The sequence below is a fragment of the Pempheris klunzingeri genome, chromosome 22 (assembly GCF_042242105.1).
Source record: "Pempheris klunzingeri isolate RE-2024b chromosome 22, fPemKlu1.hap1, whole genome shotgun sequence".
NCBI classification, from domain to species: Eukaryota; Metazoa; Chordata; class Actinopteri; order Acropomatiformes; family Pempheridae; genus Pempheris; species Pempheris klunzingeri.
Genome location: NC_092033.1, coordinates 10,131,377 through 10,158,241, shown reverse-complemented (window position 1 = coordinate 10,158,241; position 26,865 = coordinate 10,131,377). Strand labels below are relative to the sequence as shown.

At 41.7% G+C, this 26,865-nt stretch overlaps 1 protein-coding gene across 1 annotated transcript in view; it reads right to left on the bottom strand.

Moving 5' to 3' along the window:
* snd1 (staphylococcal nuclease and tudor domain containing 1) overlaps positions 1-26,865 on the bottom strand; it is a 166,347-nt gene that overhangs the window by 103,381 nt on the left and 36,101 nt on the right. The window contains exons 13-16 of the mRNA XM_070853545.1: positions 25,271-25,381; positions 23,317-23,389; positions 19,622-19,763; positions 9,394-9,503 (exon numbers count right to left, since the gene is read on the bottom strand). Coding sequence (XP_070709646.1) covers positions 9,394-9,503; positions 19,622-19,763; positions 23,317-23,389; positions 25,271-25,381 — 436 coding nt within the window. The remainder of the gene's footprint in view (positions 1-9,393; positions 9,504-19,621; positions 19,764-23,316; positions 23,390-25,270; positions 25,382-26,865) is intronic.

The following is a 26,865-nucleotide window of genomic DNA, read 5'->3' as shown; positions in this document are numbered from 1 at the left end:
ACCTCGCAGGTGACCTATTTTTAACTCAAGACAGTGAATTTTGACGAAAGGTGAGGAGTTTGCATCTCTGATAAAGCATAGAGGCCTAGAGCTATTCCCTTAGGCAGACTTATCAGAGATTCGACTAACATATGGTGGAAGACAGACTATATACTGTTTCTAGTGCTGCGTGCTATCTAGGTCAATCTGCAAAAGTGAGAACTCTAGTATTATTCTAGCATCACATGCCAAACATTTATTTTTCTTTCATACACAAGTAGCTTCAAAGTTCTAACAGTTAAGGACAGTGTCCATCAACTGCCTGATGAATTTAAACAGACTGTTGATTTTGCCTCTGATGCCAATCGCAAGACATTTTTGTTACTGTGTCAAACAGCGTTCATGTTTAGATAACAAACACCTAGCGGCCAGCAGCTCAGAAGGCGACGCAGCAGGGGAATTTGGGTATGTGTGCTCATGTGTGTGTTAGAATGTGTGCGTGCGACTGTGTGTATTTTCCTTGTGGGTCAGACTCAAAGAAGGCAGCCGGAAAGGAGGTTACTGAAAGTAACAAATGTACATGAAATTGCAAAGAGGGTGCAAGTAGGGGCAATGACAGACAACTGTGACAACACAAAATGGAGAATGGGAGCGCTTGTGCAAACACTAACGTTAATTCAGCGAGGGAAATAAAGTGCCAGTCGAGTGAAAAGTGAGGCAAGACAATTGTAGCAAACAAAGAAAAAGCAATAAAAGTGAAGCCGTCTCATGGGGCAGAACAAGAAATGGGAGGAGAATCAGAAGACCGAAGGAGAAGACAACAAGACGACACTGGAGAAAAAACTCCTTTGGACCTTACCTTCGATGCCTTATTATTCTTATACTTAAAGCATGATTATTGTACCATGTTTGAAATTTCACTTAATCATCAATGTTTTTCCTACATGTTTTAATCTCATATTTAACTACCAAGACTTTAAAGTAGTTTCTGCAACCACCTTTGTTGTGAAGCCAGGATAAGATTGACATTAGTCAAATTCAGCTATTGAGCCCAACAAGAGTGTCCTTATTCAATAACACATTTGGTATTCCACAGTAATTCCCAACACTCAAGTTTAAGATATTCATTATTTGTCTCGACTTTCTCTATGTCATCTCTGTCAATCAGAGGCTGAACTGCGACGATTGATGGAATAAAGTGCGAAACTGAAACAAACACGGGTCTTTATTAGAACAACTGACTGGCGGAGAAGAGAGAAGAACAGCAGCTAAATAATAAGACATGTAATGACATGTCTATTGACAAATCCACTGGTTAGCTGCCTCCAAAATTCAATATGTAGTTTGGTTATTTTCTTTTTAAGTAAGAGGAACCAGAGTATAACTGGGGGAAAGGCGAACAAAAAGGCAAACAAAGAGACAGCAGAGACAGTAGAAGCCTTTTCTCCTTTTCCTGCTGCTTCAATCATTTATGAATCATATTCAGTATTCTGGCCTCAGGTTCAACAATAATTTAAGAAATGTGTTTGTCTAGGAACGTGTGCACACATAGTGGAGCCCCATGTTCTAAACCTTCATTCTGCTCTCTCCCTCTGACAGCGAAATTTACCCCTAAAAACTATTAGAAAAGCAGTAAAAATGTGTACAAATGTGGGGGAAAAAAAAAAAAAGTGGAAAAAAAACGGCGAAAGAAAGAATAAAAAATGAGATGAATTAAGTGAGTGATATACTGTGAGGACGTACAGTGCAAGTGCATGAGAGCATTATACTATTGCCCTCATTGATGTGGAAGAGTACTGCAGTGCCCTTCATGAAGAGGAAAAGGCTAAGAGGATTCAGCTGGTCTCCAAGCACAGTGTGTGCCTGTGTCTTTTCACTGTTTCCAGGGTATGCTTATCAGGGTGGACATTGAAGTTGCAATTCCATCACACACACACACACACACACACACACACACACTAAGCACAAGGTCGCCCTCGTAAACGAGTTGGGGCGATAAAGCACTGAGCAGGTTTCTCCCTTCCTCTCATCTCTCCATCTCTATTCAGGCCCATCTATCTCTCCGTCACTGCGATGTGTGAATGCGTTTATGTGGGTCGCTCTGTTCACCTTCAGGCTATAATTCACAATTTTCAAGGAACAAAGCCGCCCAACTGTGACACTGATACACACAAACAGGCTAAGCAGTACTTTATTTGCAAACTACTGCAAAACCAAAAGCTGAACTCTAACTGTGACGCCAATTAGTTGAACGTAGTGTAGGATCAGAATTTATGCTCATGATTCAATAGAAATTACTATTAATGGCATTATGTTTAAAAGGTGGATTTCAAGGTCAAACTTTAAATCACAAATTGAATCTCTATTTAAATTGCTAACGAGAATGGTCTGCCAGTTATCTCGGGGCTACTGGTCTATTTCAGGAGGCGAGACACATCCACCAGCAACACACAGCTATTGCTCAATTGTGACACAAGGCTGAGATAACAAGACTTCAGGCTGGGCAGATAATGATAAATAGATCGAATAGCAGAGAAATTGAAGATTTTGCTTTTTTCTTTGACCTCCGCTCACATTTGTATCAACATCAGAATCAATTCACAGATTGGGGCACATCTGTGACTGTTTGGGGGGACGTCAGCTGACGACTGGGCAGCCAGATTTACGATTTCAAATATATTTATCTGCCAGTGACAATATATTTTACAGTTGTTGCTCAATTGAAATCATTAGAACTCCCATCTGGGTCATATTACTCAGATATAAAAACATGCTTATAACTGTTGGTAACAGATCAGAAGAATTAGCAACCGCATGATGGTAAAAAGTATTGAATATTTCTAATATGGATGTAGTCCAAACTGGTCATGCGTTCAGCTGGTGCCGCAATTATGACTGGTTGGGGACAGATCCTGTCTGTGGCTATAAAGCAGCAGTAATCTGGATATGGGGCTGCCTGCCACACTTGTGGTTTGTTTAACTACAGTATGTGGTGGGGAAAAAAAGGACCCAAGGGGTAGTTCACCGTCCCCACCGTCTGTCTGTCTCGCTGACCAGGAAACCACTTCATGCATTATTCATAATGTGTATTTATTCTCTCGTTCTCTCTCTTCCTCACATACACATTTTTCATGCGTACGCCAAAGTATGAGAAAGAAAAACAAGTCAAAAATAGAAGGAAAAGAAAAAAAAAAAACATAAATGTGTTTTGACAAAACAGACCAATATGAACTGAGTGTGTGAGAAACGGAGGGAGAGGGGAAGAGATGAAGAGACATGGTCAAAGACTGAGATCCACTACTTGTGTAATCGGCCTTGTGCCAAAAAAATTCAAGCGTGATCGGAAATCAATTGGAGAGCGTGGAAGCTGTGAAGAAATCTGATGCTGTCCTGCGGCCCTGAACGGCAAAATAAGACATATAAAAGAGGCTCAAATTCATGAAGGCTTAATCCTGCGTGCCTCTTTGTGTGCGTGAAGAATGCTAAATGAACTGATCAGAGTTACACTGACCACCGGTTTGCAGAGACAGGTGGAAGAAAAGGCAGACGACTAGACAACAGCTCAATTATCCAGTTGCCGTACTGTGCCTATAAAATTCTTGTGGTAGTGGTACAATAAGAATTACCACACAGAGAACAGCAAGCAAAATCCTCTTGATATTTCAAAGGTGTTGAATGTATTAGCATTTAATTAAAATGCTCACCAAGAACGGTTATTAAAGCAGAGAGCGGGGCATCTGTGATGCCACGCCGGCACAGTGACTCATCAGTGCTCCACAACACAACCTCCTGCAGGTCTGAAGGCAGCCTGTGCCAACCCCCACCTATGGCAGCCTGGTGCACACGGTGTTCGCATCGCAAGGTGGAGTAGGTGGGAGCGGCAGACCTGTTTTAAGCAGGTCTATGCAGGGTTTATGACACCATGTGAAGCCAGGCAACATGCAAGACACACGACACTGAATACTGACACTCTGCACAGGGACAGAGGTAAGAGCCTGTGTGTGTTGTGACTGTGGCAATTATGTTAGAATGCTCATCCAATTTTGTTTTGTTTTTTTCCTGATTACAACAATTATCATTCTTTGTTGCCATTCGTTGATGTTTCTTTTCACCTACAGCTGGTATTTAAGGTGAAATGAGGCGCTTCTTAATTGTTTTTCCAAGGATGACAGAGACTTGAAACTGTCCATCAAACTTTAAATTAGTCAATCGACCAAGGCTGCTCTTGCATTGTTTGAAAATATTGTTTTCTTCTAAAAAAAAAAAAAACCTGAAAAAACATCGATGTGCATCTTGTGGGGAGCTTGAAGCTTGAATGCACACCCAAATGCACTGGGGACACGTTGAGATCCGATCGCTCAGACCACATTCGGAGGTTGTCTGGGCCGCATAAAGCTACACTCCTTAAACAGTGCCCCAGGCTACACCTTCTCAACTGACGTCCTCTACATACACGGTAGTGTATACAGCACACAACATACATGTACAATATTGATTCTCATGGATGAAGTACACATGATGCGATTTCCATTTGGCCATAGAGATTAGGCATGTGCCAACTGGCGATCAGCTTGCATATTAACTACTGAAGGGATGATCGATTGTTTTTTCCTACACCAACAATAAGGTGATCTTACTATCAGAACCAAGATGTCATAAAAAATAATCTCTAGAATCTGCGTCCTGCTGTGCATCTAGCGATGTTTCTGGTGGAACAGCATGTCCGCCTGCTGATAGTGAGCCGATATGCCAGCTCACCAAAACCTTTCTCTACACTAAATAAGATTAGTTAACATTAGCAATATGATTAGAATTGTGATATTAAAGATAATAATGTTAAACGGAACAAGTTGCTGTGATATTGTCGGACCAACCACAGACTGTTAAAAGGGAGCAGCTGTTGGAAAAGGGGACACGTTCCTAGTAAAGAGATGTTTTTATATGTTCACTCTTTTACAGATGTTCGTACAAATGATGTATAGGTTTATTTGCATATAGTGCAGGGATGTGACATCCGATCATAAGCGGCCACTTGACGTGCATGTGGAGACGCATTTTACTGCCAGGTGTGAACTGACGTACTTAGAGATGTCAACTCAAGAACAGCTCATCGCCCGAGACGCATGTTAACGCCGGGTATGCACAAAGCTGAAAACTTGGAAGGATGATGACTGGTCACCCTTTTTTTCTCAGTCAAATGTAAAATAATCCATCAACTGCAGAAGTTTAGCTTCTTAAAACAAGGTGTAGTTTCTGAGGATAAAATGTAAATATGTTGTTGCAAATCATCTTTACCAGCTTTATGAACGTTATATTTAAATATAGAAATATAAAAGACACGAAAATGGAAAGAAAAAAAAAAGCACCTGGACCTGACAGAGACCCCGTTCATTTATATGCATGTTTGTCATTGAGTGAGAAAATGTAAGCTAAGAGCATCTCTGAGTGTGAGATAAAGAAATTGTTAGTGAGTAGGCAGTCAGCAGTACAGTAGATGAGAGACCACCCAGACTGAATGAGGTCAATAGGACTGACAGTATACGTAGGTGGATCAGTACACCGCATATTACTGTCCACTTAGCCTGCTCTCGTCCCTGCTCAATCAAACACTCCATCTCTGCTTCACCCTCTTTCCCTCTTTCTTCTTGCTTTCTCTCCCGCCTGGTGATCAGTTACTCAACTGGAAATACACTCAGTAGTGGTTCCAATCAGCGAGCTGTTCTGTGCTGATTAATGTAAAATAAAAAGAAGGCTCATAACCGATTAGTCCAAACCAAACCACAAGTAGGTGCAACTGGTAACTGTGTTTGCAAAATGTGAAATTATGTAAAAGTATTTCAATAGAAGCTGAAAATGACTATTAAAAACATACATAGTATTCCATTCTGAGAGCATGGGCTGCTTTTTTAAGAACAGGTCTTCAGTAGCTTGTAACTTGGAAGTATGATGCACCTTACTTTGAGCTGTAGGCACCACATCTTTCACATTGCAGACATCTCAGTTTGGAATGACGCCAATTAGACATACATCTCAATGAGGCTTTGGGAATAGTTTAAATATTGTTTTACTGACTTGTTTCTTTTATTAACTAACACTACACCACTAATTATGTCCCGTCTCCAGCTGACTCATCCTAGATAAACACGTCAATGCGGTAAAATTCTTCCATCCTCCCTCCCTCCTGGTTAGGCTCATCTTTTGAAGTTGCCACCCAAAAGCATAAAGAAAGATCAACAGAGAGTCTCAGTGACTGGAATGGATGTTTTTGTCAATGGAAAGTGGGAGGTGAGAGAAATTAAATGGAAGACATCAAAAAAGAAAAAGAGAAAATGTCTGGGGAGTGGTGTTTACCAATGTGTTTTCTTTTTTCCTCAGAATTTTGTGCTGCTGTTTCGGTTCCACGCTGGGAACGGGAGCAGTGTCTGTCAGAGATTAACACTACACAGAGAGAGCGGGGGGAGAGAGAGGCAGAGAGACAGTAAGGGAGAGAGAGAGAGGAAGAAGTAAGGGAGGAAGAGATGAAGGAAGACAGAGCAGATAAACACAAAAGTGATTTTTGAAAAGAGGGAGCCTGAAAGTGAAATCTTGAAAAAAAAGCAGCAGAGAATCACCAGAGAGACACAGAGGGAATGATGGTGGCAGGCGGTGTTGGGGGTTATAAATAGAGGAGACAGAAACCAGGGCCTCTCCTCTCACTGGATGCCACATTAATTATGCGTGTCTGCATCAGTAGAAATTAAGACATGGCTGTGTGTCAGTTTAGAAAAAGAAGGAGGGGATAGGGAGAAATGGCAGGCGAGGGGGGAGAGAGCTGAAATGTCAGTCAGAGATTTAAAACTGGACACAAAGACATTGAGGGAGGCGAGGGTGAGGCACAAATGAGTGGAAAAAGGGAAAGCGGAGAGAGAAAAGGCTATTAGGCAAAGACCAAAACAGCGGCGCAGAAGCAAGAGAAGAGAAAAGTGCGCTCATGCCTGCACCCAAACTCAATTTCAGAGACAAAAGAGACAGAACAGCTAATTACAGAGTACTGAAATACGATCAAAAGAAAAACGAAAAAAAAGAGAGGCACACGGACCATTAAGTCAACATGTCATCAGATCAACAAAGAACTATAAAACTCAATATGGCTGTCAAGCAGAGCGAGCAAGAAAAATATTTTATGAATGCAAATATATACACGCCACCAAAACCCAAATCAAATGTTATTCGAGTGAGGCCACCTTCTGAACATCTTAAAAAGCGTCTGCAATCAGACGCTATTCAGAGAAGAATTATCAACAGAATCTGATGCTAATGAAATCAGATGATCCATATTCATGTTTGAGTGCGACACACCTTAATAACCTGTTTCGGTTCCACTCACTATGCTGCACAGGGGCAGGAGAGATGGAGGGAAAGCTGAATCAAGGGCAGAGTAGCTCTGCCTCTCTTTCCTGCATCACGTCTTATTCTGCTGCTACCAACTCGTCTCTCATTAGAGCCTCTACACTTTCCTCTCGCCTTTTTACTCTAGCTTTCTACCATGCACCTCTATCCTGTTTCCGTGTTAGGCATTGTACAACGTTACACTATCATTTCGCTATTTATCATGTTCCAATTTGTTCTAATAAAGCCGGCGAACCAGGAGAATGATGCCCAAACTGATTTTCTGCACGAGGATTTTCAACCAATAACTTTCTTTTGGATAATGATTTAGCCTTTTTTTGGAAACGTGACAGCTCTTATGTGTGAATGCTCAACTGTGTTGTTATCTACTTGAATGTGTCTGCTTGAGAGTGAGTGTGTGTGTGTGTGTTTGTGTTCATATTAGCCCATAACAGCAGGTCAGTGCAGCCAGCCAACCAGCCCCCGCACTGGGCTCAGGACTCATTATATGGCTCGGTCCTGCTTGCTAACTCCCACCTACCTGTGAAAAACTTGCTGACACCGCCAATGACTGGCAAGGGAGAAAATGTGTGAGAACGTGTGTGCGTCAGAGTGTGTATGGATGGAAGATTTTATGTGCATGATAGCAAATGCTTAATTTAATCTGTGCGCGTATTGAGTAGGGACAGTGTCTTATAAATCTGATTAATTATGCATGTGTGTGTATATACATATATATATGCATCTGTAGAAATAAGAAAAACTGACATCACCATGTACCTGCAAGAGAACCTCTGCACTGACTCATGGAGCGAGGTTTGCATCCCTGCCAATCAAAATCCCCTGTTGCTTACATTCATTATTTTACAGCCAAGGCTTTCTTGATCCAACCTATATTACTGGCTCCACACACACACACACACACACACATACACACACACACCACACTAACACTAGTCCACCTCCAAAGCTGGCCATGGCTACATTTCCATGACAATTAAACACCGGAGGACAGTGGAGTCAGCCACCCTACGCAAAAAAAAGCCCTTTAAAACGGAGATAGGAATGGAGAGGGGGAGTAAAAGCGAGCAAAAGAGAGGGAGTGTGTGGCCTGGATAAGTGGTGGCAGGATTATAGCTAGTTCCATCATGGCTTTGGTCCGTTCACTGCTTCTTATAAAAACCTATTAGCATGTGAATGAACAAGCACACAGTGGATGGAGTTTTCTAAAGCCCAGGAGCACTGATCCACTATCAGGTGAGCTTTCCATAAACTGGGAGTAAACGAGGGAGGGTGTGTGTGTGTGTGTGTGTGTGTGTGTGTGTGTTCTGGGGCTGGCCTTCTTGATTGTGGCCATTTTTGTCTAGATTTTGTTGACATTTCACAGCACTCAGGGTACGAGTACAGTGCTTTGAATACTGTAATAAACCTCATTTGGGAGTAAACAATTTAATCAGCTTAAAGTCAGTTGTCCAATCTTTACACAAACTGTTTTGACAACAGTTAAAGACAAACTGTCAAAGGAAAAACATTAATTAATTTGGGATTGGGTTCCTCTGGTGGAAAAAAATGTCTATAAAACATCCAGAACAAACAAGATCTGCCTTGTCTTGTAGCTTGCTTAAAGGCAAATTGCTGGTCATTGGTGTGTCATTAAACATATGAAGGGTTAAATTATTTCTCTACTACTAAATCAACAAATCATTAAATAAATGAGCCGCTCAAAAAAAAAAAAAGGGTTTGGATCTTCGTGATGTGAAAGTCACCCAAAAACAAAGCCAGACTGCATGTAAGAAATAAGTTTTCATGCAAATGTAGCTTTTGTCGTCATCAGTAACTGTTAGAAAAAGTATAACAGACATTCCTCTTCTCACATCTCTGAACCAAAATGATCTTGTGTTCAAAGTAGACTAAACTTAAACTGTGAGTGTGAAAGTAAAATGCAGCAATGTAGGTGCCAAAGTAGCAGTTACCAACTTCGAAATGGGCATTGAAACAGTAACAAATGATGAAACCAGAGCCAGAATGTCCTGCTGGACCCCTTACCTCTCTTTGCAGCACCAGCTCTTTGGTGAACAGCATGGCCTCGTCACTGAAGGGTTCAGCCACCTGCATCCCTCCAGGCATATTTCTGGAACTGCGTGGACATTCAATACCTAGCCAGAGACAACAAGATTGCAAAAGTTAGAGCACAGCAGCTAATCAAAAGAACAGCAAGATGTCCTCAGTGGTATGAACATTACTGGGCTCGATATGTCCAAAAAGACCAGGGGAGATAACTGGGTCTGTCTCTCAAAAAAAAATAAAAAAACAGAAATACTTCAGGGATCAACACATCGACAAGTCATTGAATAGACAGGTATCCAAAATTTGCAGGACCTCTGATGCGCTGAACAACTACAGCTACAAAGAGTGTCATACTCATCCCTCTTAACAGGTCAAGGTCAAAATCAGCACGTTATTTCACAAAGGTGCGTGTGTGGCACAGCACAAATAAACTAAGTACACCATCAGCACTCAGGATGGACTCCTTGATGACCAATTATCCACTGAGTGCATAAAGTGCTTCTATATAACCTGCTCCCACTGAAGAAAAAAAAAAGCCTTATTGGAATTTGCGTCTTTGGAGCCTTCAACGTCAACTTTGACAGATTTTCCCCCACCTCTGCTTCAGGGCAGAGGAGGAATGAGCGGGGTGTAAAGGCACCGTCATTTCTCCATGTTCACCCTGTTTAAAAAAATATATACTGCGATAAAAGGGGGTATATGCAAGAAAGGTATGCATAAAAGAGAATTTCTGCATTTGAAGGTGAGTGTGACTGGGCTATAAGGTAGTGGGAGTACGTGTGTTGATTTTAACCTTACAGAAAGTTTAAGCTTTGTGCAAACTCCTCACACACAGTATGAATTTTACATGCACAGTGGAGACTCTCTTCTTTTTTCTCTTCTACACCCTGGGATTGAATGTACTGTATATTCACGCAACACGTGCTAAGGTGCACAAAAAGGCCTGGCCTGTAGAAAATGTTGAATATATGTATTAAAAAGAACACCTTAATAGAAGCTATACTGTTCAGTCCTTGTTCTCTTCAAATGTTTGTATTAATTAGCACAACAGCAAGCAGGTTGGTGCGGCATTGATTTCTGCAGAGTGAGTAAATGGCGTTAAACCCCCCAGCATTGTACTAATAAAGCAACAGCTCTCTCCTCGGGTCTTCCTTTTCTCTCCGAGTCCGTGTTGAATTTAATGAGCTTCACTGGCATGACAGATACGTGCGTACACTGCCTTAGGATGGACTCGCGACATGGAAGTAAAATCAGATGCGTTCGGGCATCCAGTTGACTCAATGGTTAGCGTGGTCACCTCACAGTCAGATGATCCAGGCTTGTTTGGCGTGTTCCCCTAGGTTTCCTCTGACTGGTGATGCATTCATATAAAGAGTGTTTCCCAGGCTTTTTGCTCAAGGAAATGCCGCTGAGTCTTGCTCCAATGTGACATAGTGCCAGAAAAAATAAAGTGCTTGGAATAGATGTGTGTACTTAAGTATTAGTTGATGCGCTTCTTAGATTAAGGGATGACATTACAACATGTACACAAAAGCCTTTGTTTTTTCATGTTCTTATTTTTTCAAATAACAGCACACGTCACATGCATCTTAAACCTTGTCAGTACAACAATGTTTACAGTGACGTTAATGTGTCTAAACACTGGCTGTTTTCTCTGTGAGAGGAAATTGCTTAAGATCAGTTCTACAAGCAACATTTGTATTATTCTTGTTTTTACTGAATTCCAAATGCATAATTCTTGTAGGGGATTTTTATTTCAGACCCTTAAACTTAACTACTTACATCTGACAGCTAAAAGGAATTAAGTAAAAACATTCAGATTAAATGACAGTCAGTCCTAGATCATCATAATTGGCTACAAGACTGGCACTACTGCAGTCAGCTCACCTGCTGGCAAACATTAGTTTCCTTGCATGGTTTTATACCTTTATAGAAGAACCTGGATTTTTTTTCCACTTTTTTGTTGTTTAGCACTTTCCGTTCCCTACAGACGTGTCTGCCCATGTCTGTCCCCATTTACGAGAACAAGAACAGGAGACATCAGCGTATTCACACGCGCAGAGAAGGGAAAATGACCAAGGAAAGGCAAAATGAGTTCACAGGACAGTCAGAGCCAAAAGAGTTATGAAGAACTGTTGAGTCAACCGTCTGCAAGACATAAAAGGTCTTCAGTATACAGCGGGGAGCATTAAACCCAATTAGGCATGCAAAGTTCTGTTTTGTACTGAACAAGTTGCATCTTTTCACTCTCGCTGTAATATTTAGCAAAGCTGTGATAAACTATGTTTTTGTGCTTAAAATGCCATGGAGCTATGGTATAAAAAAAAGATTTGTACATAGAGCAAACAAGACACACAAGCCTCACAGTATCAAACTGATTTAATAAAGAACTGGTTTGGAAATGTACTTAATCCACAAAAAGAATATCATAAACATTAGTCTGTGCTCTACTGTTGCTCATCATTAAATTATTCTTTTAATGTAGGTATTCTATTTTGTATCCTACTACAGTATATTCTAACATAGGATAAAATACAATAAAAACACAAGCTTCCTGGAGAGCAGAGAGGAGGAGGAGGAGGAGAAGAAGAAGACACTGATGGCCAAGATCATCTGAAAGTATTTATAGAAGTGGACCAGGACAGGGCTTCCACGTGGGACACTGTGGCTACAACAGTGCCAGAATAAAGGGAAGAGGAGGAGGGTGAGAGATGCAGAATAAAGGAAGAGCAGAAGACAAGAGAGGAAAGACTAGAGGAGGAGTAAACGCCGCACACAGCAGAAATTGGTCTATGAAGTAATTGCGGGGCAGAGTTGGTTGGAGCGGCGATAAGAGCTGGAACTGTGTTTTTCTAACATACTCCACAGAGAAGACTACACGGGAAAGTAATACACAGAGGAGTCAGGTTTAATAATTGTACAGCGCGCACACACATTGCAGTGTTTCAAAGGGCTTTTCAGGCTCACATCAGCAGGAATTCATAAGTCAAATGCACACAGACATGCTCTCCTCAAACGACCCACAGCTTTCCCAAGTGCACTCAGTAGCCTGCGACTTGTTCACGCTTGTACACACTGTACTGTGGTCTCCTCTGTGTAGCATTTAAAGTAAGCCAAGGAGTCAATTAGCACAGCCAATTTTAACCTGCACCATGATACATAACTCACGGCTGACACCAAGATAAACATCTGGGTCAAACTAGTGATTATCCATCTTATCTGATCTCAAACACGACATACACTGATCACTACGGACATCACCCCACACACACACCCACCCACAGGATGCTGGTGCACAGCATCTTGCACGTGCTGGTTCTCACACTGGCCTGAAGAACATGTCCACATGTCCATCCACCACACATGACACCAAATGTCATATTTGTTGTGTAAGACACATATTAGATTTCTCTTTTTAAAATGCGAGCCAGGCTTTGGAGATAGGACCGAGAAAAGAGTTACCAAGAATGTGTTTTTAACAAATGCACAACTGAATGAACAGATTAAAGAATCAATTTATGTTTATTCCAATTTCGGCAAACCCAGCTGCTAAAAGACGACAAGCTATCAACCGTTTCACTTGATAATGCCGTGAATTCATAGCACCCCCCCGTCCCACCATCACTTCTTTCCCATTCCCCTTGGTGGAGCTCAGCCTCAGAGAAGGGTGGGGAGGCCCTGTGGAGAAGATGTAACATTTTAATCTGTGATTCAGGGTGAGCCACGCGCCTGATGAAATACTGGCTGCCTACTTAGCTCAAACACACGACTTTCTTGCTCCGTCACACACACACACACACCAGTTCCTGCTCCTCACCCCCAAAACTGTCACTTCCTCTATCTACATAGACTCCTCAGCAATTGTCCTCTTCATCAATCCCTCAGTTCTTCCACAATCATTTTCAATGTCAAACAGAAGAGAAGTGTTGGATACATTTCTAAATTTATACGTTTCACCGGAACAGATTCAATCTCTTCACCTCCTGACAGAAACACACACAAGCTACTTTTTTTTTTTTTTTTTTTTTAAAACCTTCTCAGCTCTCTTCTTGCCATCTTTTCTTGCTCTTACAACCACAGACAGAAAATCACAAACATGTTGGTTGCATTAAATCAAAAGCATTAAAACCCTTATCTGTCGCCATTACATTTCAGTTTATCCATATCGTTTAAACAAATGAGATATAAACAGGCCCCAGGGTTAAATCATTAAAGACTGTAGTAGTAACATACTCCGACATTACCAGGTCTGCTCTCGCTATTTGAGAAATAACATTATCGACATTTGTTGATGATACATTTGAGCTTAGTGTGTGTGTGTTCATTAAATAATATATACAAATGTGTCAAACTATTCCTTTAAATTTTCTAATTAATAATAATATAATAATTATCTAACTGCCATACTATTTAACTGGAGTGTTTTAAAGAGTACTCAAAGCCATCAAAATCGCAATATCAATACTAGTAAGTGCGATAAATATACAAGTGATCTTTTCCACAAGGAATGATCTTCATTCTAGTTGTAATTCTTCTCAGAGACCAAAACTTCTAATACAATGGATAATGAATAATTTCATATGCATTCAATTCTGGCAAAGCATGCTATTTGCTATATATATTTTTCCATACTTTCTGAGTGTGTTAGGTTGACCCACCATATATCAGGAAAAGGACTGAGTCTCTTCCTTTACTAACCAAACCAAGAAAATGAGCTTCATCTTGTAGAAATGGTTCTGGAGGCACAAATGTGGTGATGTGCAGCTGCTGTGCGTTAATGTCGTCACCTCAATTTATACAAACATACATCATGCTCCTCTACTAATAATGTGCATATTGATTAGCCTCTGACATTTTGGTCGTAACCTGCCAGTCGTCTTGTGCTCTCACTTAAGCATGTATGCAGGTATAAATGGATGTTTGCAGGATACCGTCAGCTTATTAAGAATGCCATTAGTGTCGACCTTTTTTTATCTTATTAAGTTACTAATTCTTGAATTTGGCAAGCTGTTGACAGGGCATAATTAGCACCGCGACAAGCAAACAAACAAAGACCTAAGAGCAAGGGAGATGTGTGTTCAAAATTGTGGGTTATTTCAGCTCCAATACTCCTACTCTTTCCTTGCATATCCTCCATTTAAACTTGAATGTCATCTTATTAATCTCCCCTGTCCTTCCCTATATGTAACAGGTGTCTCGAGTTCCAAGCAGGAAGTGGGTGAAAGATGCAGTTGGGCAATATGTAGAGGTTAAGGAAGGGCAATGGAGGTACTGTAGAGCAGTGAATGAGAAGCAGACAAAAGAAGCATGCTATTAAGAGAAATCCTAGGATTGTTTGACTATCTCTCTCTTTTATCCTCTCGATCCATCCCTCCGTCTCACCATTATCTCACCACGGCTCTCTAATGTAAGGCCTCATTACCTCAGACGAGGGTTCGGCAACGCTACATCCATTCCTCCAAAGCACACAACAGCGGCAGGGAGATTTTTTTTTCATATTTCTATGATTTGATTTGAAAAAAATAAAACCTGAGAAAGGAATGTTAAATTTCAGCATGTCTTCCGTTTTCAAGGACATGGTCTTTGAGATTAAAAACTACCCCATGGACTACGGTCTGTTGTACCATAGCTGGTTGGATACTGCGACCCAAATAATGAGGTGCAGACTTAAAGAGGGCCTGTAACTAATGCTAAGAAAAACTACAGTTTCTTGCTAGCCCCAATTTACAGAAGCACATATCTGATGCCACCTTCACTACAGAGCGGCATAATAATCTGTAATGAAATTCACACTTGATTATTTCTCAGGCACTATCTATTAACGTTATGTGTTAGTTGAAGGTTGAATGTGAGCATATTTCCAGGAATCCTGAGAACTTTTTCCCTCCAGTAGCAGCAGCTATGGTGCATCTTATTGCCCATATTCAGGTTCAAGGTTATAGCTTGTAATGCTAATAAAGCGTTAAGTTATTACTTCGTTACCAGCAACTTTATTATGTGGTGGACCTTAAAGTGTGTCAAGAAAACATCCTGGTCTCAGATTTCTAATAAATGTGTGAATCTCAATGAGATGCAGCGCTGCAGCCACTCACAAGGACACCAATATGTAGAGGTCATAGCAGAGCACAACAGTATATTCTCAGACTTTCCTAGACTGACTTGATACTATGTTAAACTTTTTTTTTTTGCATACAGACATATTTTTAGAGAACAAGTCCACAAATTTTCTGCTCCACTTCACCAGCTTTCCCTCTCCTCCGCTCACACACTGCAGGAAGTGTACCAGCACACAGGTACACACACACACACACACACACACACACAGATATCAAAAATCAGACAAATGGCACTAAGTCACACACTGCGATGGCTAATGCCTCTTGCTGACACTGTAAATCTTTGTGTCCGAGTGATGGGTGTTTCATCTTTTTGACAGACTGCTGCTCAACGTACCTTTCTGAGTAACTTCGAAAGTACACTTCACCTGCTATGGCCTCCATCTGAAACTCTGTGGAAGCTAGTAAACTTTTACAGCCCTTTCACTGCTTGGTCTCCCTTCATACCCCCGTACTTCACATCAATTGTACTTTTTTTTTGTCTTCTCTTTACCACATCCTCTTCTCTTTACCCTTCCATGTCCTTTCTACCTCCCCTGCTCTTACTTCACCTCCTCCTCCTTTCATCATCCCTCCACACCCCCCTGCACCACATTCTCAAATCCCTTTCCTGCCTCGAAGTCCCCCTTTCCCTTTCAGAAACAGGATGACTCCTTTACCCTTTATCAAACTTGCATACAGAAGTGACACCACGCAGGCGAGCAAGTGAGAGGAGAAGAAAGCAATGGTGATGTGGGAGGAGAGGAAAGGGAACTTCCCGTCAACTCCAAAAGCACACCTCCGGCCCTCTTTGAAGAGTGGGCTTCTCGTGCTACACTTTGTTTCCTCACACTGAGTTTTTTTCTCTTATAACACTGTCTTTATCCATCAAGGAAACTCTGGAAAAGGAAGGAGGCTGTGTGCGAGGAAGATACTGAGGCTTTGAGGTGCCTCACTAGAAAAACAAATCTCTGCAATGAGGGGGTTCAGTATTAAATCAGGCCAAATAATGCGGCTAAAACAAGGGGAAGAAGGCTGCTGGCTGAGCGAGCTAGTAGTTCAGTTTCTGAGCTGCCTGTGCTGCGTTTTTGGCATTAGAATGTTGACTTGCTGTGTTACATCTCTTACTGCCTTGGGATCATTTCACTTGCAGCTCTACTGTAAACAGTTTGTTCATCAATGGCCTCCCACGACATTGTTAAAGAATGAAAATGTGGCCGTGATGACTACAGTATGAAAAGAACACATCTGATGAAACAGATGACTAATCCAAGACTTGTTTTAAGACCAGCAGCCTTTGTATGTATTTTCTATTTGTCTGCACGTAATCAATATTTACTCAGAGCAACTTACAATTACAGAGCATGAAGGAGCTCAGCTTATACAAAACAGCTTTTGACATTTAGCACAAAATGAATCAAGCAATGGTAAACAATTGTGACACTTAAACGTGTAACAATAAATGAAAGCAAGATCATACCTATGGTTGTAAGACATTATGAATATATACTGTATTTTTATCATTATTATAAATTTGAGTTTAAACTGCTTCTTCTATGACGAGAGGTTTACTTTTATCTTAACTTTAAAAGCACTGAGCATATCAGCAACATGCATAACTAAGATCTCTGCTCTCAACATATCGCATTATTTGTCACCGATGTGTGATAGTTTAAAGAGAAATGGTCTAAAGGCTTTCTGCTGTTCCACACACAGATAAACACAAGAGGCTTGGGGCAGCCATTTTATCATGTATGTGTCATTTCAAAACACAACCCGGGGTGAAGATGGGTGAATTAAACATGGAAAGATAACTTTGACAGGAGAGAGAAAGTGGAAGGAGATAGGAAGCGCTTGGAGATTAGAGGTAGAGCGATAATAAGGGGCTGTTTGCGCCAAAGGGCTTCATTTCATGTATGGTCAAAGGTTTAACATCAGTTATCACATCAAGAAAACCATTCATACAACAACATACATGCATGGAAACACAGAGGCCGTGACCCACCAGATAATATAATAATAATCGTTTATCTTCTAAGCATCCTATCTCTGAAGGAAAAACACATGAGGAAGGGAAAAAAAAAAGGTGATGACAATGAGATGACAAGGAAAAGCACTCACAGACCTGTGGGGAGATGCACACAAGAGAGTGCTCCAAGTATTACGAGGACTCTGATTGGAGTACAAGTTAAAAATACACAAAATAGGAAAGGGGATCATTTGTATCCATCAGGGCTAATCCAGCCTAATGTGTATATTAAAGACAGTAAGTGTCGTCTCATTTCCAGCAGATGAATCTTTTCTTCTGGGGACGAGCTTAATCAAATACGCCTAGGGGCTATCAGCTCTAATGTGCTCCTCACGATTTGCTAATAATCTTTGATTGAATAAAATCATTCCAAAACTAGACAGACTATGTAAACACCATGTCACGCACACCTGAAATCTTCCTGAACACAAGGTCATGGGTGCTTAAACTATGTACTCTCATTTAAGGAGAACTGTCCAACACAAGCCGCTGTTAAAAAAAAAAAACAATCTCCATGGCCCCCATATGCAGATTGCTTATCGGCAGGGGTCATGTCAATAAATCTTGTCGAAGGCAGTGGACAAAAAATGTAATTAAGAGAACCATCAGTGGATAGCAAAGACAATCAGAAGCAAATTACAAAATTAATTAATGCATCGACGATTTAGCCACGCATAATTAAACTGACTCTGAGTGTTTGTCAGAAATATATGGCGTTTGTCCGACTGGAAATGGAGAGGAACTGTACGGCTGGGAAATGTCTGATTGTTTCAATCCATCTCTATTTCAGAGTTTTATTGCAACTATAACAAAGAGCATCATCTGTCGTGGAGGGGATAAGCATTCTCACCATTCCCAAGTTCTGGTAGGATGTGCAAATCATTGTTGGCTGCCAAAGATACAGTCTCAGTGTTTTTATTACTAGCGCAAACTGTCAAGACAGCCGAGGAGCTGAGATAAATGCCTAGGCCGGCTATCAAACAGTCTGTATTTCATCCCATCTGCATCTTGCCCGAAAACTACTGGTAGTTTCTGTCGCTGAAACTGGGTAGAAAAGCTAAATGAATGGACCCATTCTTGAATGGATCACTGTGATTATCTATTAATCTGTTGATTTTTTAATTGAATAATCGGTTTGTCTACCCAAGTGTCCCTTTAAATAAAACAAGTGAGCTGAATACGTCACCCGGGGGTGTGGAATATTTTAACTATCAATCCAAAAACAAAGATATTAAAGTTCCCAATCATATATGACAAAGAAAGCATAAAAATCCTCACATTTGAGAGGGAGGAATGTTTGTGAATGTGAATGTTTGGCATTTTTGCTTTGAAAATAACACAAAACAATTAACTGTTAAAATAGTTGCCAATTTCTGTAGATCAATGAATCAACTAATTACAGCTCTATTTCTCTCCAATTCATTATCTGTCCTCTGCTCCCCTACAGTGCTCATTAGGTCGGAGACAAAAGGAGGCAAAATCCTAAACATTAAACAGAATAAGGGCATGTTGCTTTTTCACAATATGACCTTCTCAGATACTTTGAGTGGGAGAGGGATAAATAAAGAAATACATATGCACACATTCTTTTCTGTGTTCATACAGTCTTAAAAACCCTGGCTGACAAAGCCTGCCCATCCTGTGGAGTCTAAACTTCCCTTTGCCTCAACACGGTGGCCAGTTTCTAATGAAGATGACCACACCGGTGAAACAGAAAAGACAGGGAGAGCAGAGCGTCAGCCCATTTCAAACTTGGCAGAGAGCCAGAGAGGTCAAAGGAGACAAATGCTTCACGCCAACCTTGGTGTATTGAAATATAGAGAGCTGCGGTTGGTGCAACACATGGACCTGCCCCCTTGCCCTGTCAGGGTTGCCAGCAGAGATGTGGGGAGGGCTTAAAGTCTGATTTCTGAGCTGCCAGGAGCCTCAATTTGCCTTTTTTTTTTTTTTTTAACTAAAAGGCCATATGCCAATGGATTTCTACATGGTTGCAATTAATGCCTATATAGACACAGAAGTCTGCTTGTTAGAGGACACTGAGGGGAGTGACCTTTGCACCAGAAAGAGAAGGAGCTCTACCCACCGGCAAGGAGGAATGTGATGAGGCAGGTTTCTTTGGGCATGTACAGCTTGAGGCGGGAGCCACTGAAGACGTATTCTACCACAGCTTCTGACCGGCCAGCCCTCTGCAGGAAGGGCAAGAACTGCTTGGCTTTCTGTGTCTCCTAATGGACGTAAAGAAAGAGAAAAGAGGTTAGATGGCGCTCTTAAGTGTGCACTACAGTTCAGGAGAAACAGAGGATTTTCACATATCTGATTAAGTTTCAAAGACCAAAATTGTGGACTTTTCATATAGTGTTATTTCACATTATTGGCCTCAGTGTAACATTAAAGATATCTGTTACAAAAATCTACCTGGATACCGTGTCAAAAAAAATAAAAATCAGCCAATTGAAAAGTAACAAAAATAGACAAGACAGACCAAAAAGGTTTAGACGACAGAATGCGTGGGCTTTTTCCAGACATCTTTAAATCTTGGTCTGGTCTAATGAAGTCCGCTCTGCCTCTCTGTGACACGTCCAGAACCTCATGCAATCAAAAAACAATTCTCCTCCTCCTGCCTCCATCTCTGTCTACAAGGGTGAGTCACTGGCTTATTGTTGTGTCCAGGCCGAAATTACAAGCAGAGCTAAATCATGTGTATTCAAGCAGGGCTGGTGATGCAGCGGCAGAGGGAGACTCATAAACGATAAAAAATAATGTAATTTGTGCCTACTCCAGGCGGGAAGATGTAGGCACAACAGACCAGTCATGGACCTGTGTGTGTGTGGGTGGGTGTGCGTGTGTATACAAGTGTAGTCATGGGAGCAGAGGCAAAGGCAAAGGCCTCTTCTCAGTTTTGGGGATTGGTACACAACACGAAGGGCAAAAACAGAAAAGATGCACTAGAGACAATGACACAACATGCGTCACCAGCTGGAATCAAACACATGATGTTGTGAGTAAAGGGTATGTGCTTTAGCCATAAGATGCACCACCTGAACTCCACCCACTGCAGTCCAAAATAGCCCCTTGAGTGGGAGTCTATGGAACCAAACATTCCGTCGTTCACACAAACACATTTACAGCACCTGCAGTGAGTGGGCAGTGTAGTCGAACTTGGTTCAGAAAAAAAAAAAGGGATAGATGAGAGTGGAGAGGACCTCATTATGCAACCTTAGAGGTATGAGGTGAGTCAAGTGCTTTATCCACTCTCCTCCCACCACCTCTGTTTATCTCCTACACTATACATTTATAAACCTATCTCTGGTCTATTTGTGACTGCGGCCCACTCAATGTACATAATCCCTTTCAGCAAACCTTTACCGCCGAGCTAAAGGATGCTGACGTATAGGAGTGTGTATTTCCGTGTGTGTGTGGGGGTGCGCCTGTGCACGTGTTCAGCTGTATGTGGGCGTGTATCACAGAGGAGAAAAGGAAACGAAAGGAGGGAAGGGAGGGCAAGGATGTGGAGGGGGCGGGGGGCAATGATGCTATTTTTGTCCTTTAGAATGCTCATTACATTAGCCTAGCCAAACAACTGGTGCATGCGCGTGCACACACACGCCTACCGGCACTGACTGGCAACAATCCTGGACTGTGCTGCAAATCCTGTGTGTCCTATTGGAAACTGACAGAAATGCTAAGAGGGGGAAGGAGCAGCAGCTGCATATAACGGCACTGATCTAAACCACTGACAGGGTGTCGCTAATAAGGGAGAGTTTGGGGGGGCTGTGCAGTGCTGATGTCACACACAAATGCGTGACACAGCACAATCATGTCAGAATGTAAAGATCACCACAGCCTTTGCTGGGTTACTGGGACAGTTTGTGATGAGAAAGATGTGTGAAATCTCCAGATGAAAGTAGGGAGTGGCATAAACTGCTTTTCCTCAATGTTATTTCTGTAAATGAATATTGAGAGCCTCCCCCTAAAACAGCTTCCAAGTCATTGCTGCACATGGAATGTGGTCAGTTAAGCCAGTTAAGGTCAGGGAGTTTATACAGTAGGTATAAACTGCACTAAAACCGCTGATGAAATCAGACAGTGCTGCTCAGTCAGCACAACAATTCCCAGTCATAATTACTTTTACAGGGTCCAATAATTTATCTTGTCCTGCTGACGCAATAAGACACAGGGAGGTTACGAGGATGACAATGTGGCGCAGCATAACATCTGAGAGTAGTTATGCAGAGCGGTGTCAGACTTATTAGCCACACTCTAATGTCCAGTTAGTGTTAAAGAGCTTTAATAACTTGGCTGAATGCCTCTATTCAAATGCAAGGTGATGGCACTTAAACAGCAGCTTACGGAGCTTGTAAATGACCACCAACTCCTCTGGACCACTCTGAGCTAAAGTTAATAAATAAAAGACTACTACAGGAATAGAGGGCCTGAGTAATTGAGCCACATGCCTCTCTCGAGCCTACAAGTACTACCAGAGAGCTCAAGCGAGAGAGACAATGAGGCGCTAATGTTTCTGAAGTTCAATTCTGAGCCCTTCACAGTAAGCCATGTAGTGGCCAAAAATGTATGAGAGATGGCTAGTTGGCAAGTACAGAAATAAATATCTAGTAAAAAAATGAACAGAAAGTTTTACAGGACATTATCACATCTTATAATCACCCAGGTAGAAATAGTTGACTTCCACCACTGACTTCAATTTCCCTCTTGGGTGGTGCCAGTATAATACAATGTTAAAAATAATCTAACAGCAAAAGCGCTGCCTAGCAAGTGTCAAAACGAGAATAGTGCCAGTATTTAATCTTCATATCAGTGCAATCAGCACACATTTCAGTTGTTCGCACTTTCCACTGCTCTGCACTCCACGTGAGCTCATCTAACTCAGCCGCTCAGTTTGACAGCTTTGGACAGCTACAACTCTGCAGCGTGCAGTCGGTTAATGAAGACCGCTCTTGGGTGTAGAAGTGCACTGTGACAGCCTGCAGTCATATAGGACTACATCTCTTGTGGTATGTAGGGAAAACCTTGAGAAATGGATATGTAGTGGAAACAGGGAGAAAAAATAATGGCATAGATGGAAAGGGGAAATGCCCCTTTAGAAATAAACGGTCTCCACAATTAAAAATACAAGAAAAGCATGCCCGACTCCCACAGAATTACAGAATGAAGAGAGAGAGAGCATGGGGTGAAGAGAAGAGAGGCAACACATCACGGGGATCAAATTTAAAAACCAGCTTCCAGGGCTGTCAACAAATACATGCTTAAAAAGAATGTGCACCAATCGCCCATTACTCGTTACTGAGAGATTTTATGGGTTCCCCACGCTAATGTTCACTCGGTGAGCACTCCCAATCAGGCTTCATTAGCCAAATGATGCCTCTATCAAGCCCCTGGGCACACGTAAACAAGCTAGGACCAAGCATCACTGATGGTTTTATTAATGGCACCGATTATTTTTAGAGGCCGCTTAGTTTTTGTTTTTTTTTGTTGTTGTTTTTTTTAGATGAGGAAGCTGGCTGTGAGGATGGGGGTGGGAGTGGGGGGGTCCAGGATTACAGATTGTCTTCTGAGAATTACCACGTGTGATAGAAGTCCGTAGCTCTTGGGCACTGATGGCATCTTTATCAAGGGGGTTGTGTGTAAATGAGTTCACAGTTGAAAATGTTTGACTAATTACATCAGTGCATTTAGAGAGATGCTTGTCCTCTTGCACATCATGGAAAAAGCTTTCAATCCCTTGTGCAGAATAGCCTGCGTGCATAAAAAGATACTTACCCCAGAGATATCAGCCACTCTGTGGATGGGAACCTCCTTCTTGCTGTGCAGCCCTTTGCCGTTCTTGATGGCCCTACGGTCAGTCAAACCACAAACATGTCACCAACATAGCTTGAGCACCATTAGAATACGTCGAGAAAGCATAAGGCCGGAGGGCTTAACGGACCTGGAGAAATGGGACCTCTGTGAGTAATTACTATGGATACAAAGAGGGAGCCATTGTGGCTTTGTGAAGTGGGATGCAAATTGATACCGGTTTCTCCTCCCTGAACTGCCATTATGGTTCAACTGGAAATGCTAGAGGGAGGATTCTTATAATCTAGAGGTTTGAGATGAAAAGTGGAAATGTTCGTAGAGAAATAATAATGGAGGAGAAATTATTGTTAGAGTTGAGGAATGAGGAGAAATGGATTGCTTCCTGAGAGCCAGCAAGGGGTTTAGCAATGATGACTGGTTATGGTGATCACTGCTTTACAAAAGCCTCGAGGGCTGAAGCCGACGAAGATGACCGCCGAGTTTGCGGCTGTGGAATGGAATCATGCCACCTATGGGTCACTGGGACACCCACCCACTAAGATGGAGCGTGTACATTTATGCACGCATGTATATATATGTGCATTTAACAGCCAGGAGGAGGTTTCTTGAAGGCTGTGGGCCATTGGCCTTGTGCACTGGGGACTAAAAATAAAACCAAGGCTATAGAAAGAAACCTCTCATCAACTCTAATAAGACCCCACCAGGGACACTGTGAGAGAGAGAGCAAGAAGGAGAGAAGGGGGAGAGAGAAGAGAAATGGGAGGAGAAGAGAGGAGAAGACACCGAGGAGCAGGGCCAAAGAAGGACAAAACTGAAAACAGCTAAGGTGGAGAAATAAGGACAAAATGTGCAAAAGAAGGAGGAAAGCAGGAGGAGGGAGAGAGCAGAAAAAGAGGGCGGGTGGGCAGTGACACCGCATGCGAGAAAGACGAGTGAAAGAGTTAGTCCTATAAAAAGAGGCTGTGGCTGCATCTGCTCTACCTATAGCCAGCAGATCTTAATCTACGGCAGAGTAATAAAGCTTGTACTAAATCTCTCCACTGCACCTCCATATAATTATATTCATAGGGCCTGTGTAAAGAGAGCCTCTGATTTAGCATCCAGCGCTTGGGAAGGTGCATGTGTGTCCAGACGTGTATGTTAAAAAAGGAGGGTGGTGAGGGAGGGCAATACATGTACTGTATGAGTGAGTGTGTCCTCAAAATGAGAAGAGATGATTTATGCCACATTTAGCCATTAGCTGCTCTCCATCTGCACACTCTGGGCAGGAACACACAAGAAAATCAGACACTGAAAAACATTCATTTACATTCAACACCATTACATAGTTCTCTATCACACTAACAATTAGACAAACTGAACAAGCACACATCAAAATATAAACACCACCTCAGTCAGTAAAATTACAATTCACTAAATCAAAACTCTAAATCACAGTCATTAATGTCAACAGGATGGGTGCTAAACATCTATTTTTGCCACATGGGAAAGAGAATGAGAGTCTGTGCAAGTTTTAAGCTCAGCTGAAAGCATATTCTGATGTTTCCTGGGGAAAATGCGGCACCTGAAATAGGCTGTGACTTACGAAAAACAACAAGTGAGTTGCTACACCTGAACCATGTTGGAAGCAACAGAAAATGTGAAAGCAATAAAAAAAATTTTTTTTAAAAATTCAAGGTCATGTACAATTCTCTTGCACTTCCCAAGAGCATCATTTGCCAAGGTCATGCACAACTCACAGATGGCAGTGTGTGTGTGTGTGTCTGTAGTGCTTTCACATGCGTGTGTTTTTATTTGAAGTAACAAAAAAAGAAGGCCCATTGTGCCAACTGTGTAGCTGCGTAGGTTCATGTGAAAGGGAGACGGAAGGAGTGAAAGTGTTTTTGTGTGAAAGAGAGTGTGTATGCGTGATCCTCACCGTGCCTCTGCGGCAAGCAGCTCATCGTAGTGGGAGGAGCGCTGGTCGTCATCCTGTCTGTATCTAATGACTGTGGCCAGGCCTTTACTGACCAGAGCCTCCGCTATGTTACTGGAGGAAGAGGGCAGAGAGAAGGAGAGAGATTACTTTAAATAAAAACAACAAGCGAAACCCCGTGGCTTCACACAGAATTCTACGTGAGCTGGATCAACAAAAAGAAAAATAAGGACATGACAGATCCCAAAGGAGGCTTTGCTAAGGAACAAAGGTCACCTAAATGTTGACATTGCACACTTGACTAACCACTTCCTCGCTGCGTTAGTGATGTACAGGAGAGAGGATGAAGGGCAGAAAGAGCAGAGTATTGTTGTACTTAATGCAGCACTTAGTGGCTAGCCCTCGGACATCAGTGTTCTGGGTGAATTGTGGAAAAAAGAAGCGAAGGGACAGGGAGGAAACTCTTTGGAGCTGAGCTTGTGTCACGGAGTGCATTAGTCTGTCTCCATGTTACAGGCATGGTACCTGACACAATATTACAGCCCTTGTTGTCACAAATAACTTTTTTTTTTTTTTATCTTTCTCTACATGTACGCTCAACACTTGTTAACTGGATAAAAACTGAGGGCAAAATAAGAAAGGAAAATATATGGCACAGGTGACAGCAGATTAGACTGTACTGAATGTTGTATTCAAGCCTCTATTGGAGGTATAAGAATAAAGCTTTGACTGTCTGCCTATAATGTCATAACAAAAAAAATTCCTCTGAAAAAACATTGGCAGCGATGTAGGAGGAAGCTGATGGCACTGAATAGGCATGTCACAGGAGGCTGAGTTAATAGAAGATGCTAACTGGTTCAAAACTAACAGAGACCTCTTCCCAGACTTTTCAAAAAACTGAAACGAAGAGTGTGACAGCAGAGAAAAGTCTAACATCCTAGTAGCATTCAGTGGGCTATCTTATGAATATGATGAGACTTTGTTTTACCCTAGACTTTTATATATAGCACAGATTTTCTGCAGTCAACTTCAGAACAAACAGAGGAGCTAACATCGGCTTACTTTGGATGATAATCAGAGAGAGAAAAAAACAACACATTTATTTTGGTCTGAGACGCTGATATCTCATATAGAGAAACTTTATCAAACTAAGTGAAAATTATTTGTGGGCATTCTGTGTTTTCTAATCTTCACAGGAACTGTAAGAGGCTATTCCAGGAGCTATAAGCACGAACATGAGAATATTGAAAAAAAAAGTTGACTTTAAAGTTTGCATGTCAAAGATGTGAAGGAAGTTCAAACTATTTGGTATAGCCTTGCAAAATATATATATTCTTTTTAAAGTTTTTTCTTTTTTATATGCATAAATTGATCTAAATTTTGACACATTTGGTGTTGGATATAATCTAAGGGAGACTTCCTGTCTTCTTGACCTAATCACCCCAATACAGCTTTACGAGTAGCATGGCTTCATGACTTAAACTGCCTCCTACAAAGGCTCCAGCAGAGCCTGCTTCTTCCCTTTCACCACAAGCAGGGAAACTGTGAATAATACATCACGCCATAAGACAAGGTCACACAAGGTGAACCTTCCCCCC